Source organism: Aspergillus pseudodeflectus (assembly GCF_044049435.1).
Source record: "Aspergillus pseudodeflectus strain CBS 756.74 chromosome Unknown BJX68scaffold_23, whole genome shotgun sequence".
NCBI classification, from domain to species: Eukaryota; Fungi; Ascomycota; class Eurotiomycetes; order Eurotiales; family Aspergillaceae; genus Aspergillus; species Aspergillus pseudodeflectus.
The window spans coordinates 266630-280874 of record NW_027263799.1 but is presented as its reverse complement, the minus strand read 5'-3'; the positions used below and the strand labels follow the sequence as shown (position 1 = coordinate 280874).

Below are 14245 nucleotides of genomic sequence, written 5' to 3'. Positions count from 1 at the left end.
TGCAACTGGGAATCTTGAACTGAGGCGAAGGAACGGCAGATCGGGAGCGAGACCCACTGCGAGTCTTAGCGTTTCCTCTGACGATGCGACGGAAATCAATATATTTGCAGAGAAGAGGGTGGTAAAGTTCCTGCCTCCTTCTCAGTTAAATGAAACCAACTGCTGCTGCTCCCAGCCATTGATGGTCAATTTATCCCTCCATTCCTCCGTGCGCCCAAAGCTCCTTCAACCGCAAGGTCACCCAAGCTCAGCTCCTCACCGATCGGCCCCACCAGTCTGCACCTTGACCCGTGCCATCTGCCCACTATCGAACACGATGACACAAAAGCGCATATCCTCAGCCAGCCATATCTCTCCCTCGGCGCAAACGCTGGGCACTCTAAGAACTCTGCAGAGATGACTCCACGACCCCAGCGCCGATTCGCTCCTCCAGGCCCTCTTCACTCCCTTCAGAAATGATCTGGCAACGCAAGGACGCGGACGAACCCATGATCTGTGTGACGATCGGCTTGGCGGGGCCAATCAAACACCACTGCGAAGAGATTGTCGACATACAGACATGCAGAACTGAAGGGGCTGAGCGAATCAGGGGAGAGGTTTTGTGAGCATTTCGATGATGCTGGAGCTGCAGCTGGAGGAAAGGTTTTCGTATTTAAATCGTGGCTAGGGGGAGCTTTCCCCGGTTTCTGTGCTTGTTCCTTGGGTCGCTTTTTCTCTTTCCACGGTTCGCTCCCACCACTCACCTCTACAACAACTATACACAACCAGAACCGACACAAAAGGAAGGAGCATCAAACAACAAAAATGCCCTCCCCAATCCCGCAACCAAAACCCCTGCCCCTAGTCGGCAACCTCTTCGCCCTCGACTCCAAAAACCCCTGGGGCTCCTTCAACGCGATCGCCGCCGACAATGCCAACCGCCCCCTCTTCAAACTCAACATCCTCGGCCGCACAATCGTCATCGTCACATCGGCGTCCCTCCTCGAGGAAATCTGCGACGAGACGCGCTTCCGAAAATGCGTGTCGGGACCCATCCGCGAGATCCGCGCCGCGGTGCACGATTCGCTGTTTACCGCTCTCCCCGAGGAGGCGGAGATTTGGGGCATCGCGCATCGGATCATGAAGCCGCTGGTTTCGCCCGAGGCGATTGCTGCGATCTTCAACGATATCAATGGAACAACCGACAACCTCATAGCCAAGTGGACGGGGTCCTCGCGGCAACGCGTCAACGTAACGAATGACCTCGACCGCTCAAACCACGAAGCCAACATGCTCGCCTTCTTCCACCAAACCCTTTCCATAGTCTCGGGAGCGGAGCCCGAGCCGGCCGTCATCGCCGCGCAGCAAAACTCCACCGTCGAAGCGACGCGCCGCTCAACGCGCCCGAAGGTCCTCTCCTGGCTAATGGGCCACAACCGGCGCTTCGAGGCGGATGTGAAAACGATGCGCGACTACGGCGCGGACATCGTCGCGAAGCGACGAGCCCTCGAAGAATCTGATCCCGCGGCTGTCCCGAAGGATATGCTGCATGCGCTCCTCCATGGCGTCGATGCCGAGACCGGTCGATCGCTCTCTGAATCGCAGGTCCTCGATGAAATCATCAACATCTTCATCGGGTCCGCGACGGCCCCGAACCTGCTCTCCTTTGGACTGTACTACCTCGCGCACCACCCGGAGGTCATCACAAAAGCCCGCGAGGAGCTTGACTCGGTGGTTGGTCGCGACGCGCCATTCAGCCACGAACACCTTTCCCGAATCCCCTACACGGAAGCCATCCTCCGCGAAACACTGCGGCTCTCCGCGACAGCCCCCGGCTTCAACATCGAGCCGATCCCACCAACGGATCCGAATGATAAGACGCCGATCCTGCTTGCCGGCGGCGAGTACGAGATCGCTCGGACGCAGCCGCTGATCGCGCTGTTGACGGCAGTGAACCGGGATCCTGAGGTATTCGAGGAGCCGTTGGCGTTCAAGCCGGAACGTATGGTAGGTGAGAAGTACGACGCTTTACCCAGTGGTGTCAAGAAGGGGTTTGGGAATGGGAAGCGGCAGTGTTTTGGGACGCGGTATGCGTGGGAGTGGAGCTTGCTCGTGCTTGCGCGGTTGATTCGCGAGGTGGATTGGGAGCTTGCGGATAAGGGGTACAAGGTCGATAATGTTGGGGGTGTGAACTACAATGGGGCGTTTAGTACGCGGCCGCTTGGGTTTTTCTTGTTGGTGAGTCCGAGGGCGAAGTGAACCAGTCATCTATCGAGTTGAGTTGGGAGATGTCTGAGAAAAGGAAGAGAATATGTAATGCAGTGGTATATTGAGCTGGTAATTATAATGGATACGAATATGAGACGAGTATGAATGTGCAAGCGAATGTGCATGAGCATGGGTATCACCAGACAGTCCCAATCCCTAACAATGCCTCCAAACATCTCCATATAAACATGGAATCTCTTCATAGCGATGGCCAAACTATACACTGGGCCACCCATCCGACCACTGCAGCACATTCCAGCCAAACTGGTACTGGCTCGTCTCGAGGCCAATGGTCGGGTTCGCATAGTGGTAGTACAGCACCCACCCGCGCTCTCTATCTTCAAACAAGCCCTGGCCACCGGGTCCGTAGACGTTGCCGTGCGAGGCGAGGATCGTGGTTCCGCCGTTGCCATTGAGGCAGTCGCGGCCTTCGCGGTCGACCTAGATCATATCAGCAAGACTCCATAAAACATAAGATGGTAGATAACGTACAAATCCACCTCGCCCGTCACTCGACCGACAAACGACAATCCGATACTCCTCTCCCGCCGGCGCCGGGTTTTCCACATACCCGCCAGCGCGTCCACTCGAAAAGACCAGGTAATACCATCCACGCCGATAAATGACATACCCAGCCTCGATCGCATGGTTCCCCGTACTGTTATACGCGACATTGCGAGCCTGCGCGCCCTGTGCAAGAGCCAACGGACCCGCAAGCGGAACCTGGTGGATGCCGTTCCAGTAACTGCCAAACGTGAGGATGGGCTCGCCGCCAATGTTTGCAAAGTTGGCGTCGATGGCGTTGTATGGCCCGTTGGGCTCCGAGCGGAAAAGGCCGCCGTGGTCGACCCACGAGCCGGATTCGAGGTTGGGCGAGGAGGCGACGCCGATGATGCTGTCGCGTGAGCCGAGGGTTGAGACGCTGTAGTACATGTAGTAGGTGTTGCGGCCGGCGTCGTAGTGGAGGTCGGGGGCCTGGACTTGTTAGTCTGGTCCAGAGTGTCCAGGTGGATCTCCGAGGGCCGATGGAATGGAATGGTTGTTGCAGCGGCATCGAGGTTCCTCCCGTGGATTCACATGAATGGTTGAGTGTGGAATGTGCGGTGCTGATCGTGCGGGGAGAAGAGGAGGAGGATTAGGGCTGGAAGGGCCGGAAGCATGTGCATCCATATGCCACAACCAGCCAACCAGATCGACACCGCGGAGAAAAGAAGGGCAAACATCATAACAATCCAAACAAAAGCAATGATGAACTCACCCACAAATTTGTCCTCCCAGCATGATCGACGACCGAACCCCCCGGCAGCGCCTGTCCCACTGCCTCCCACGGCCCCGTCAGCGAGGCCGACGAGTGGATGTGAATGCCTCCGCCCGTCGAAAACCGGAAGTAGCGACCGTCCGACTGGCGCACTTGAAAGCCCGGATCGTGCCCCCAGCAGTCGCCTGTGCATTCGCCGGGCGCTGGATACTGGGCATGGACGAGGGATGCCGTGGCGAGGACCGCGGCGACGAGGGAGGAAAAGGTGGGTATCTTCATCTTGTCGGAATGTGAGACTGACCACTGGGGTGAATGGTGGTGGGCAGTGGTGAGAGAGAGGGAAAACAGAAAGGGGAAGAGGAAGAATTTTGAACTGGCCTCGAGTGGTGGAATAGGAAGGGGCGCTCTCGTTGACTACTTATAATCTCGCGCGGCAGTCTCGGGGCTCCTGGCACTGGGATAACTGGAACTGGAGTCCATGTTGATGTCACGCAAGGGAGCCGGGCGAGTATTGTATACTAGCAAAGCTTCCATGCGCTGCACCCCGACTGCAAGGATCCAAGTGACGTGTCACACGGTCAGTCACCTCGACAGACGCGACTCAGGCCCTGGCTGTGTCTGTACCAACTGAAGTCTGACCCAACTGTATCCTCCAGACAAGGTTGGCGATCGACAGCGGCTGTCTTGGGATTCTTGGACGTGAGTTGTCCTTGATGAGCAGGCTGATCCTTGCAATCAGGGGCGAATGCCATCCCTCTGCTCTCCCTCTTGATTGGCAGCCGTAATGGAGATCGCGGGCAGCGACTGGACGCCGGTTATGCTCAAATATATGGTTAACCATTAACATCATCGATGGCTGCTTACTGCGGAGGTAATTTCCCCAAATCATACATTGTAGCACCCGACCCATTATTCAGTCGTCTTTCCTCCGCTGTCAACATGTCACTCGGAGGATAGCGCACCTGTCCCAAGTTACACAGCACCCGAATCTCAATTTCTCCTTTCTGTCCCACCGGGTCGCATCCCTTTCTTCACTGTGTTGTGGCTCCCGTTATTGGCTCGCAGTCAGGCACCCAAGCCACCACGCCGCCCGAATCCTGGCTGAGGCTTGCCCCGAGCCCTGGACTGCCCATGCCGCCCGGACAGGCATCGCCGGAATGGCTGGAACCACGTCGCGCCCTTCCCGTCTTTGTGCAAGAGTCGAATGTTGGGTCGCTCTCACGGTCGGGTCTGGGCTCGCCTTTCTCCATTCTCGGACCAGTTGCTGCGCTTATCCCAATCAGATCTGCCTGGACTTTGACCCAAGTTGCCTAATGGCGGGGAATTCTCCGAGCGCCAGCCTCGACTCCATCGACTCCATTTCCATCCACCAGATCTGCTGGCTGTCGATCACTGTACTAACCACGCCTGGATGACATCCTTCAATAGCCGGTGCTTTTCATCGCGCAACCAGTCCCAAAAGCACACCATCATCACCTCTGTGCCGCTCTGCGACTGCAACTCCAGTAGAAATATGCAAGTCGGGCAGACGCGGGCTTTTGATCCATTTACTCCTACTTCTCTGCATGACCAGACAGGCTTCTCGACTCTTTACAGAAGGTAGGTCAAGGTCGAGTAACCTTGCCTCGGTCGCTCACTCAATCAGAATATGGATCAGTTGATCTCGTCACACGCCGCTTTGGCTGCTGGCTGTGGGAAGAGAGGGTGCGGCATGCACACATGGCATGGCATAACACCATCACCTCATCGCAAATGAATTCTTTGTTTGTTCATTACTTGTAGAGCACTGACCCCGCATTTCCCTTCTCCGAATTTGACAAAAAAATACCTCTACTCCGTACTTGATTGTCAATACTTCACTCTGTCCAGGCTGCAACAATATATTTTCGCCTGACACAGCCTCTCCGCCTCGCTTCCTGTTTTGGCCCCATTCGAGATATATTCTTAGAGAAACAGCAACCCTAACCCCCCAGAAGGAGCCCCAACGCCGGGAGGAATCAGTCCGAATAAACTAAAGCCCTGGTGGCGGTGGCTTTTTACCCCACACTCTCTTAGCACCCTCCCTCCCACGGTTGAGCTGCTGCTTAGGCCGCCCACATTGCACCCAGTCAGAGTTTCTGGGCGAGCCAAGACAATGAGGGAACTACTAGCTGGGACTCAGCAAGCAGGGTAAGGGTAAACCAGACAAGTAGGACGAATAAGGAATCCTGAATCATCCACCTCGCCGAGCGGTCTGAGGTCAGTCCCGCACGTGCCAGTCTCTGAGTGCGGGGTGTGCATCTTGTTCCCGACACCGATGATGTAAGATCGACATGGCTTCCTCTCTCCAGAGTCTATCTCTCTCCTCCCTGGGCCCTATGGTGTGTCTGTGCTGACGGACGAAGGAATCAACCTTCCTGATTCCCACGAGGCTGTGTGTTGCGAGTTCCCGATTCGAGACCATGTCGCTGCGATGGAGAATAAAGCGGGGGATGGAGCCTTTTCGGTTAACTCCTGCTTCTCTCTCCATCGCATGATTGACGTATCTATGTGATGGCTTTGGGCTACTTGGTGCGGTCGCGACTCCAACCTAGTCCGTCCAAGCGAGCGAGGCTCTGCTGTGTGGAGAAAGATGTACGATGATCGCATCGATGGGGTGGAGCGAGGTCATTCGGCACGGCTGGCCAGTCGATTTGTCGGTCAATGTAGGCTGGGTCGGTCGCTTTAGTTTCCTGATTCAGTAGGTCCGTCGGGATTCCAGCACTTGCGCCTGCGACTCTCGTCAAGGTCTACATGTAGATTTCCATCCGGACGCAGAGGAAATGCTCCTCAGAGCTCAGATGGTGTGAACAGGGATCTTCCCTCGTCGGAGTTTTGCCTTTTGCGTCTGGACTGCAGGTCGCTTGCTCGAGTCATGGGGCTTGCTACCTAGGTATGAGTACTGGTCACGCATACCGCTCTCTACATCGCGTGTACTTCAGGTTGGAGACGGGGAAGGTATCAACGAGCACACCTCACCCTATCCGTGATTCTCTGTCGGGACTCCATCGAGAGAGGCATGGTGCACTACGAGCACTCCGGAACGTAACTATAGCGATTAAATCATATTATTATCAATCTGGTAACTGGAACACAACTTTTTGCGCCCGCTTTCCCCGAAACCCAAGCTTGAGTATCTAGCCTCGCCAGCGCTCCAGCTGGACTGTGGGCAGGAGCATGACTGGTAGGGGGAGCTTGGGCTGAGCCTCAGCGTTTAGGCGCTTCCCTCAGCGGTACCGGCAGCGTTGTCGACGGCAATGCACTGTCTCTCATTAGCTCGACTCCCACCAGAGGTGTATGTGTGTGTGTGCGTCTGTGGAAAGGGAAGTCAACATACAGTGGTAGTGCCTTCAGGGCAGCAAGCGACAATGTTTTTGCAGACGGGGCCGGTCTCGGTGTGTTCGACGAGAGCTACAATAGCACCATTAGCACATCTCATCTTATCTCATCTCTCTTCTCCTCTCCCCCATCCATACCCTCCCCTCCACCCCCTCAAAAACCAGGTGAAAACATACCAAGAAGTCCCAACTCATCAATCAAACTCGCCTTGGCACAAGCACTCCCATCATTGCCCGACAGCGAGCGGATAAGTCCTCCACCAAGGAGACCACCAAGCAGACCGTTCTCGGTCTGGGTAGCCGCATTGCAGCACGAGATGGAGCCGACGTCGCAGGTCGCGCCCTCGGCCTGCTTGGCGAAGGCGGCCGAGTTGCTGAGCTTGGCCATCTTTTGGGCGGACTCGGGGAGGGCGAGGGCCGCGGAGGCCAGGGCAAGCACGGGCAGCGTGAAGCGCATTTTAAGGGTTGGGTTGGGGTGAGTCGGTGGTGGTGGTTTTGTGGGATTAGATTGAGCTGTTGTGTTGCTGGATGAGGGATAAATGTGATGGTGATTGGAGGGGTTTATATAGATGTCTTAGCACTCGTCTTAGCAGTTGAGAGACAGAGAGACATCTCGATCATCTATTTGAAGAGTACAACATCGGAATACAACATTCACGCTATACAAGCAACTGTTTGGCAAGCCACAACCCCGGTTCCATGGGTCAACGTAGATTAAACCGCCGCAAACAGCTCGGCTGGGCGAACCCACGGTTCATGCCGGCAAAGTCAAGGTACGAGGCGCGGAGATCTAATATGATTCGACATGTCATTGATTATGGAAGCAGTGGCTGACAGTGGAAAGTTTTTTAATTGTGTAACGTCTGTAGTTGGTTATGGACGAAAGCGTACCTGCAGGGACCAAGTTAGAGGCGTAACTGATAGGACATGATTTAGGGGTGCATGGCTCGGATCGGAGGCGCCACAGCCGCAGGGGCTTCAGGTCGGCTCTACTCCGTAGAGCTTGGGGGTGTGTGCTGTTACTTGATGAAGGCCTCGGGCGAACATTCCTGCCCCGGATCTCGCCGGATTGGGAAGGGTGGTCAGTGCTTCCTGGAAGATCTGCCGTTGGGATTCCTCGCCGAAAACCATTGGAGAGATCGAGTAGACTGTAGTGGATTACTGACTGTGCAACCTGCTTCGGATGACTCGCTAAAAGTCCTCTGGTGTATTGGGTAGATACATAAAAGCCCTCGATTGTACGGGATTGTAGCTGCAATGCCAACCCTAGCCACTAGAATCCTAACCATCAGCTAGCCCACAGAGTGCTATGCTACAAGACGGAGAAAAGCAAATATCGAACCTACATGGCAGTCGATTTCTGATCGTTGTCGTCACTACTCGAGGTGATATGGAACCCGGAGAGTGATCTGCAGCGCAGGGTCGCGATGCAAAAAATGACTCGGTTACATACCCTTCAAAACCTGAGAGATCAGAGGGTACCTCATCCAGTGGCTCGATTTTCCAGGAGAAGGGGTCGGACGTAACCCTGTCTCTCGCGAAATATCTCCGCGCCTCAGGCACGGCCATTGTATGGTGTGGCGAAGGGGGTTGTCGCATTCCACGGCCCACTTGGGCATTCCCGGATGCTACCTTAACGAGCCGTTCCCCTGCCGAACGTTGAGGGGCAACTCACCAGGTACTGAAGGGATAGATCTATAATCCCTTCTTGTGAAAACTCTGATGTTCGAGTGTTGGCCGAGGATGGTTGCGTGATATTGGGTTGCCTCATTGAAGTGCAGCGTAGGAGCGACAGGAAGCATCGAAACCGAGCAGGGAAATCCAAGGAGGGAGGGAATCAGTACCGATCAGAGGCCCTTGAACGTGGATCCTACCAAGGGGAATCCTGTCCTTGCTAGGTGGCATCTTAGACGTATTTTGATCCTGTATTAAACCCGGCAAATATCTCGTTTGTAATCTTCTCCCTCCAAAAGGTGAGCAAGCCTCAGACACCCTGCAGATGGCCTAGCAGGTTTTGTCTCACAGAAATCATCACTCGACCACTACCCGACAGGAACCCTGGATTTTCACATCAAATCCGGGGACCCAGACACAAATAAACAAGCTATTGAACGCCAAACCACGCTGCAATGGCGCAATCCCGAGCTGTGATGCCCATGATGGGGCCAAATAGTACACGGGATATACCAACCAAGGTCAAGACATTGTCAAGAAGTTGCGCGATATATTGGCGTTCTTGCACCATAGATCTCAAGATCAAGGCAAATAAACAAAGAGATTAAGGCTGGTATGCTGCGCTCATTGACGGAAAATATCTTTGTCTCCGAGGGAAATGTTCGACTAGAGGTTTTCAGATAATAAGACTGGCCTTTTGGCAAAGCGTTAGAACCCGCGGGCTCCCGTAGCCAGCTATGCCGCACTAGAGCCGAGAAAATCAAGAGTGTTGACCTACGGTCGTACCACGGGTGTAAATAGCTTCAAGGTGAGTGAGTCTACGTACAATCACGGCGTTAGCTTTGCGGGACCTTGGCAGAAATATAGGCTGCTTAAGTTGATATCGGTTTATTGGCAAGGGATGATCTTCCAGCGGCCTATGAAATCTACGAGGAACGGGAAAATAGTTCAAAGTACGAGAATCGGGCATGTGGATCGCAAAAGGGACTGTGTATACTGCTCGCGGAGACAAAGGTCTTTAGGAGTACTGCCCAAACCCAGACCCGTCATTTGTTTCAAGGAATCTACTTTGTTGGAAGGTGACGAGCACTAGTAATTTGGACTGGGCACTAAACAAATAGTATTGTAAAAACACCAACTGCTCGAAAACGAATATTTCCAACCCCAAGTACATGATTGAGCAAAAGCTCTTTTGTAACCCCAGAAGTGAAACTTGCTTTTTCTTTTTTTTTTGGACCTGACCATTGTTGCATATCCAATGCATGTTGGATTCAAATCTACGACCGCATTGCAATTTGTGATGAAAATAAAGAAATGCCGTGGCTGTAATTCTGAGCGCAGAGTGCACGATCTTGACTAGAACGGATGACACAAGGCAGACCAGGTACTGTGGCCGAGATTTTTGAATTACTTGCGAACTTGCACTGAAGGTATGGAGTAGGCTTTGATTGTTGGTAGTCCATATATATCACCGTCAATGGCCTCGAAGAGCGAACTAAGCCCACTATGGTGAGACGTAAAAAATTTCGACTTCCGGCAATTCATCGTTGGGGTTATACAAGCACTCGGTGAGCTCATCCGCAAGCTCGGCAAGGAAAGCGTGTGGAATACGGCTCCTATCCTTCCAGCGTGAGATGCGGTTGGTGGCATCTTCCTGAGCATAGATGCTGATCATCAAGCTGCGGAGCTGAGAGTCTTCTTCAGTGTGGCTATAGACGTATTCCACCGTTTGGATCAGGGGATGACCCCGACGCTGATCATAATCTTGGGCTCGTCTGGCGCTGAGAGCATCGATAACAATGTTCTGGAATCTAGCACATTTCAAGTCGTTGCCAAGAGCCCATGCCTTTGCAAGTTCTAGGTATTCGCGCTCTCCGTCATCGTCTTTGTCTTTGCTCACGACGGGGAGTGTACCGGAATAGAGCCAGTGGACAAAGAGTTTGAAGGTGTGAGAATCGTGTTCGTCCAGGAAGATCCATTGCCTTTCCGGCTCTGGGAGTAGGCGGTTCTGAGTTGGTTCAAAGAACTTGGAGACAGCGCGGAGGTGTCCCTCCTCTATGGTGTAAACTGCCTGTTTGTCTCCTGGTACAAAAACCATGGTCCTGTAGATGTACAGTGTGGTTAGGGACACCTTTTGCATATTGTAATTGAATCTTACCTTTGTAACTCGTTCTTTGAAGTACGGGGGTCGACTGGTTCATCGATAGTTTCCGGCATGGCTATGATGCCGGGACCGGAGAAAGGTCTTCTGCAGCCGAAGATGGCGAACGGTGACCGGCTGCGTACTGTTAGTCTTCTAAGTATACCACAGGTAGTAAAAAGGAGCTCATACTGATTGAAGTGCTTATAGCACAAGCGGGTATCCAAATGATTGACAAGAAAATGTATGCCGAAAATAGTGGATGAGGTTCTGTCCGCTCGAGTTGTGCTGAGTGGCAGAAGGGAAGAGGGTATGGAGAGTGGGTCGAGATTTGGAAGATGGACGATTTCCAGGAGGCAATGTAGAATCCAGATAGATGTAGAGAAGAGGGAGGTTTCTGGCGAGGAGGAAGCTTCTATACCCGAATGTCGACTTCGAAGGTGAGGTTGATGTAGGGACGTTCGAAGTGAAACGAGATGGTGGTGTTCCGAAGCGGTGGAATCTGAAAGACAAGGCCAAAGGGAGCTGGTTGAGAAAGGAGAGGAGGGAAAGGATGCACAAGGAGTACGACTAGGGTGAATGAGAGATCAATTTATAGACGTGAGTTAGGACAGGAGTGAGGAGTCGACGAGAGGGCAAATCTGAAGTGAGGCGAAGGTGAAGTGAGAGTATGAGAGAAGCCACTACACACCAACTCAATGACCGATATTTACTCGACGTACAAACAAGGATCTGTACCCGGGGGATTCCAAGTGAGGAACCTGTGAGCTGAAAGCTGAACAGGTTCGTGCTCACTTAGAATCGCTCGTGGCTCGCCAAAGAGGAGAATCAGGGACATTTTTGGATGTGTCTTTGGTCAGTTCCGCTTGGACTGTCGGAGGTACTTTGGATTAGTAAGTACTGGAGTTTCCAGCGAGCATATGGTACCTTCCTGAGATGGACGAGACTTTGTTACTACCTCAAAGGTAGGAGTATAGGCTGGACAATCACTTGTGTCAAAGCCTACCAAAGCATACGCTGGTCCAACACAAGACATAAACTCCCTGAAGATGAAATAAAAACCCTCTCGTGTACACTCCAATACTCCTAGTACGTCCCACACATAGACAGGCCCTAATCCAACCTCCTCTCAACCTCCTCCCTCATCTCCTCCTTCGCCGTATCATCCCCAGCCCCACATCCCAAAACCTCCAACAACTCCCCCGCCGTCAAATGATCCCCTACATCCTTCATCCGATGGACATACACACACTTCCCTCCCTTGAACACCCACTCGCCCCCATTCTGCCCCCACCCACCACCCCTCAACCCCCTCCACCCACTCGCCGCCATCTGCCGGAAGGTCTTGCCCAACGCCCTCCAAAACCCAACGGTGCTGTAGCTCGGCTGCTTCATGACATTCGACATTGTACGTGTCATGTGTAGCTTCTCGTATATTCGCCCGCGGGGGTCACTGTAGACTGGGAAGGGGGTGGATGTTTCCGAGACGTAGGGGGTTATCAGCGCCGGGTCGCCGCAGCCGATTATTATGAGTTGCGAGGCGCCCGTTGAGGAGGTGGAGGGGAGGGATTTGAGCAGGGAGTCTGTTAGGTGGTGCGAGATTGTGCGGACGTAGTCTTGGTCGTAGGCGCAGAAGAAGTGGCGGACTAGAATGCTCAAGTTAGTATTTACATCGGTTGGATATGGATGAACTAAAGGGTGATGAGATGAGAGGCAGGATCGTCCGTACTAAAAACAATAATCGTCGTGATATTGTCGCCCTTCTCACAAATGACCTCTCCGAGACGAACGGGGTTGCCGTTCGGAGAGCGCAATTCAAGCTCGTAAGCGTCTCGGAGGTCGTCTGGGCTTGGAGGATCGGTGGCTGATCTGGTGATGCACTCGGCCATGGTGGGCTGAATGTGATTGTGGTAGTTGTGTGCTTGAGATCGGACGTTGAAATGGAGCTGGCTTGTCTACATGTTCTCACTCAAAGTCAAGTCAGATTAGAGTCACAGGGAATAAAATCCAGGGACTCCAGAATCCGCTACCAGGCGCTTCTAGAGTTTACCCCAGATCGATAGGGCGGGCTTATCAATCGATATCGGTGGAGGCAAGTCATGATGTCAGAGTTTACATGTGTGGAGATAGCTGAATCAGACAGCAAAGAAGCACAGCACAAATCCCTAGCATTCAGGAATCGATTTTCATATCTTGGAGGATGAAGGACTCGCAATCATTTCCCATCCCATGCTCTCAAGGTCTAGAAGCTCTGGATCACGGATTATGTGGACCCTTCTCAGCCCCCGCCGGCACGGCACGCCCAAGGCTCATCCCCACCTCAACATCAACTGCAATAGCATTCTTCGAAGGCCTAATCAAATCCTCATCAAATTGAATCCTTCCCCTTTGAAACGCAACAATGATACTTGATCCCCCAAACTGGAAGAGTCCCAGCTCGTCGCCCTTGTTGATCTCCGCGCCGGGCGTTTGCCACTTTTCGTGGATCCTGTTGGCACAGCATTAGTACTCACGGATAAAGGAAGCATAAAGCTAAACCAGTAGAAATAGCAGTAGGTGAAAACGCACTCAACAGTCCCCACCTGACTCGCCCCAATCGCAACAAAGAGGACCTCCCCAAACTCCTCCGTCTCAATAACGACATAATCCCTCGCATTCCTTGTCAAAATATCCACCCCACTCCGAATCGCCAGCGGATCAACATCGTAGTAATCCCCGGGCATGCTCCTGTACACCTTCACCCGTCCCGAAACAGGACTGTGATACCGATGATAGTCCTGCGGCGAGAGCCTAAAGCTCGCAATGGGCCCATCATGGAACTGCGGGCCGATCTTCTTATCCATAACCAGATTCGTGATTGAAAAGTCCTCGCCTTTTATCCAGATCTTTTTGCTCTCGGCCACGGCTTCGTAGACGACGACGCGCGAGTCTGCGACTACGACCGCGGAGCTGTTGTTGTCGGGTTCATAGATCGGTCGACTACCCGGTTTGTGGCGGCGGATGAAAAAGTCCTCGAAGGTCGGGTAGGCGTTGATATCCGAGGGCTCAAAGTCATCCATGTTGATGTTGAAGGTGTCGACGAACTGCTGGATGCGGTTGCGTGAGGCCGGGGTTGCTTCTCTCTTGCCTACGGAAGCGATACCAGTCAGCAATCCGTCTCAGGTTAAAGTCTATGGGAAGGGACGGAACGAAGCAGGTGCTACGGACCCTCTTTGACCGCACTACTATGCATATACAACCTCATCGCATGAGTCGTGTCGAGCCATGTCGTCAGCGGGTTGAACAGGAGGAGGAGCTTGATCTTCTTCATGAGGGGCTGTTGCTCGCGCATGTATTGACCGGTCTGTAAAAGAATTAGAAATTCCGCCGTTCGCGCATTGACGCAACAGATTGGTCAGACAGACTCACCTTTCGATTGATCGTGAGCCATCCGATCTCGCGGTTTTGGATCTGGGCTGTCAGCTTGTGTTCCTTGGGATGCTGGAGTGATGTACTAGTTTAACCCACGACAGCAGATAATCCACCGCCGCGTGAACAAGAGCGAGGATTCCCATGATTCCTGTGTCTTTG

At 53.3% G+C, this 14245-nt stretch overlaps 6 protein-coding genes across 6 annotated transcripts; 1 reads left to right on the top strand and 5 right to left on the bottom strand.

Annotated features, from left to right (window-relative positions):
• Nucleotides 1-156: 156 nt before the first annotated feature.
• BJX68DRAFT_237937 (putative cytochrome P450) lies at nt 157-2358 on the top strand. The gene has a single exon (XM_071040264.1). The coding sequence runs from the start codon at nt 805-807 to the stop codon at nt 2236-2238; it is 1434 nt and encodes a 477-aa protein (XP_070898758.1). The 5' UTR covers nt 157-804; the 3' UTR covers nt 2239-2358.
• Nucleotides 2359-2463: 105 nt separating this feature from the next.
• On the bottom strand, nt 2464-3784 carry BJX68DRAFT_267222 (arabinan endo-1,5-alpha-L-arabinosidase; the record flags this gene model as incomplete). Its single annotated transcript, XM_071045753.1, has 3 exons — nt 2464-2688; nt 2740-3222; nt 3506-3784. The coding sequence occupies 3 exons, from the start codon at nt 3782-3784 to the stop codon at nt 2464-2466; spliced, it is 987 nt and encodes a 328-aa protein (XP_070898757.1).
• Nucleotides 3785-6604: 2820 nt separating this feature from the next.
• On the bottom strand, nt 6605-7318 carry BJX68DRAFT_276072 (hydrophobin family protein; the record flags this gene model as incomplete). The annotated part of the gene is made up of 3 exons (XM_071047999.1): nt 6605-6785; nt 6861-6934; nt 7039-7318. 3 exons carry the CDS (start codon nt 7316-7318, stop codon nt 6738-6740), a joined length of 402 nt encoding a protein of 133 aa, XP_070898756.1. The 3' UTR covers nt 6605-6737.
• Nucleotides 7319-10039: 2721 nt separating this feature from the next.
• On the bottom strand, nt 10040-11513 carry BJX68DRAFT_267220 (uncharacterized protein; the record flags this gene model as incomplete). The annotated part of the gene is made up of 3 exons (XM_071045752.1): nt 10040-10637; nt 10694-10813; nt 11398-11513. The coding sequence occupies 3 exons, from the start codon at nt 11511-11513 to the stop codon at nt 10040-10042; spliced, it is 834 nt and encodes a 277-aa protein (XP_070898755.1).
• Nucleotides 11514-11788: 275 nt separating this feature from the next.
• BJX68DRAFT_267219 (AhpC/TSA antioxidant enzyme-domain-containing protein) lies at nt 11789-12564 on the bottom strand (the record flags this gene model as incomplete). Its single annotated transcript, XM_071045751.1, has 2 exons — nt 11789-12321; nt 12405-12564. 2 exons carry the CDS (start codon nt 12562-12564, stop codon nt 11789-11791), a joined length of 693 nt encoding a protein of 230 aa, XP_070898754.1.
• A 367-nt stretch (nt 12565-12931) lies between these two features.
• On the bottom strand, nt 12932-14229 carry BJX68DRAFT_267218 (phosphatidylserine decarboxylase-domain-containing protein; the record flags this gene model as incomplete). The annotated part of the gene is made up of 5 exons (XM_071045750.1): nt 12932-13163; nt 13244-13802; nt 13883-14018; nt 14084-14125; nt 14170-14229. The coding sequence occupies 5 exons, from the start codon at nt 14227-14229 to the stop codon at nt 12932-12934; spliced, it is 1029 nt and encodes a 342-aa protein (XP_070898753.1).
• Between the last annotated feature and the right edge of the window lie 16 nt (nt 14230-14245).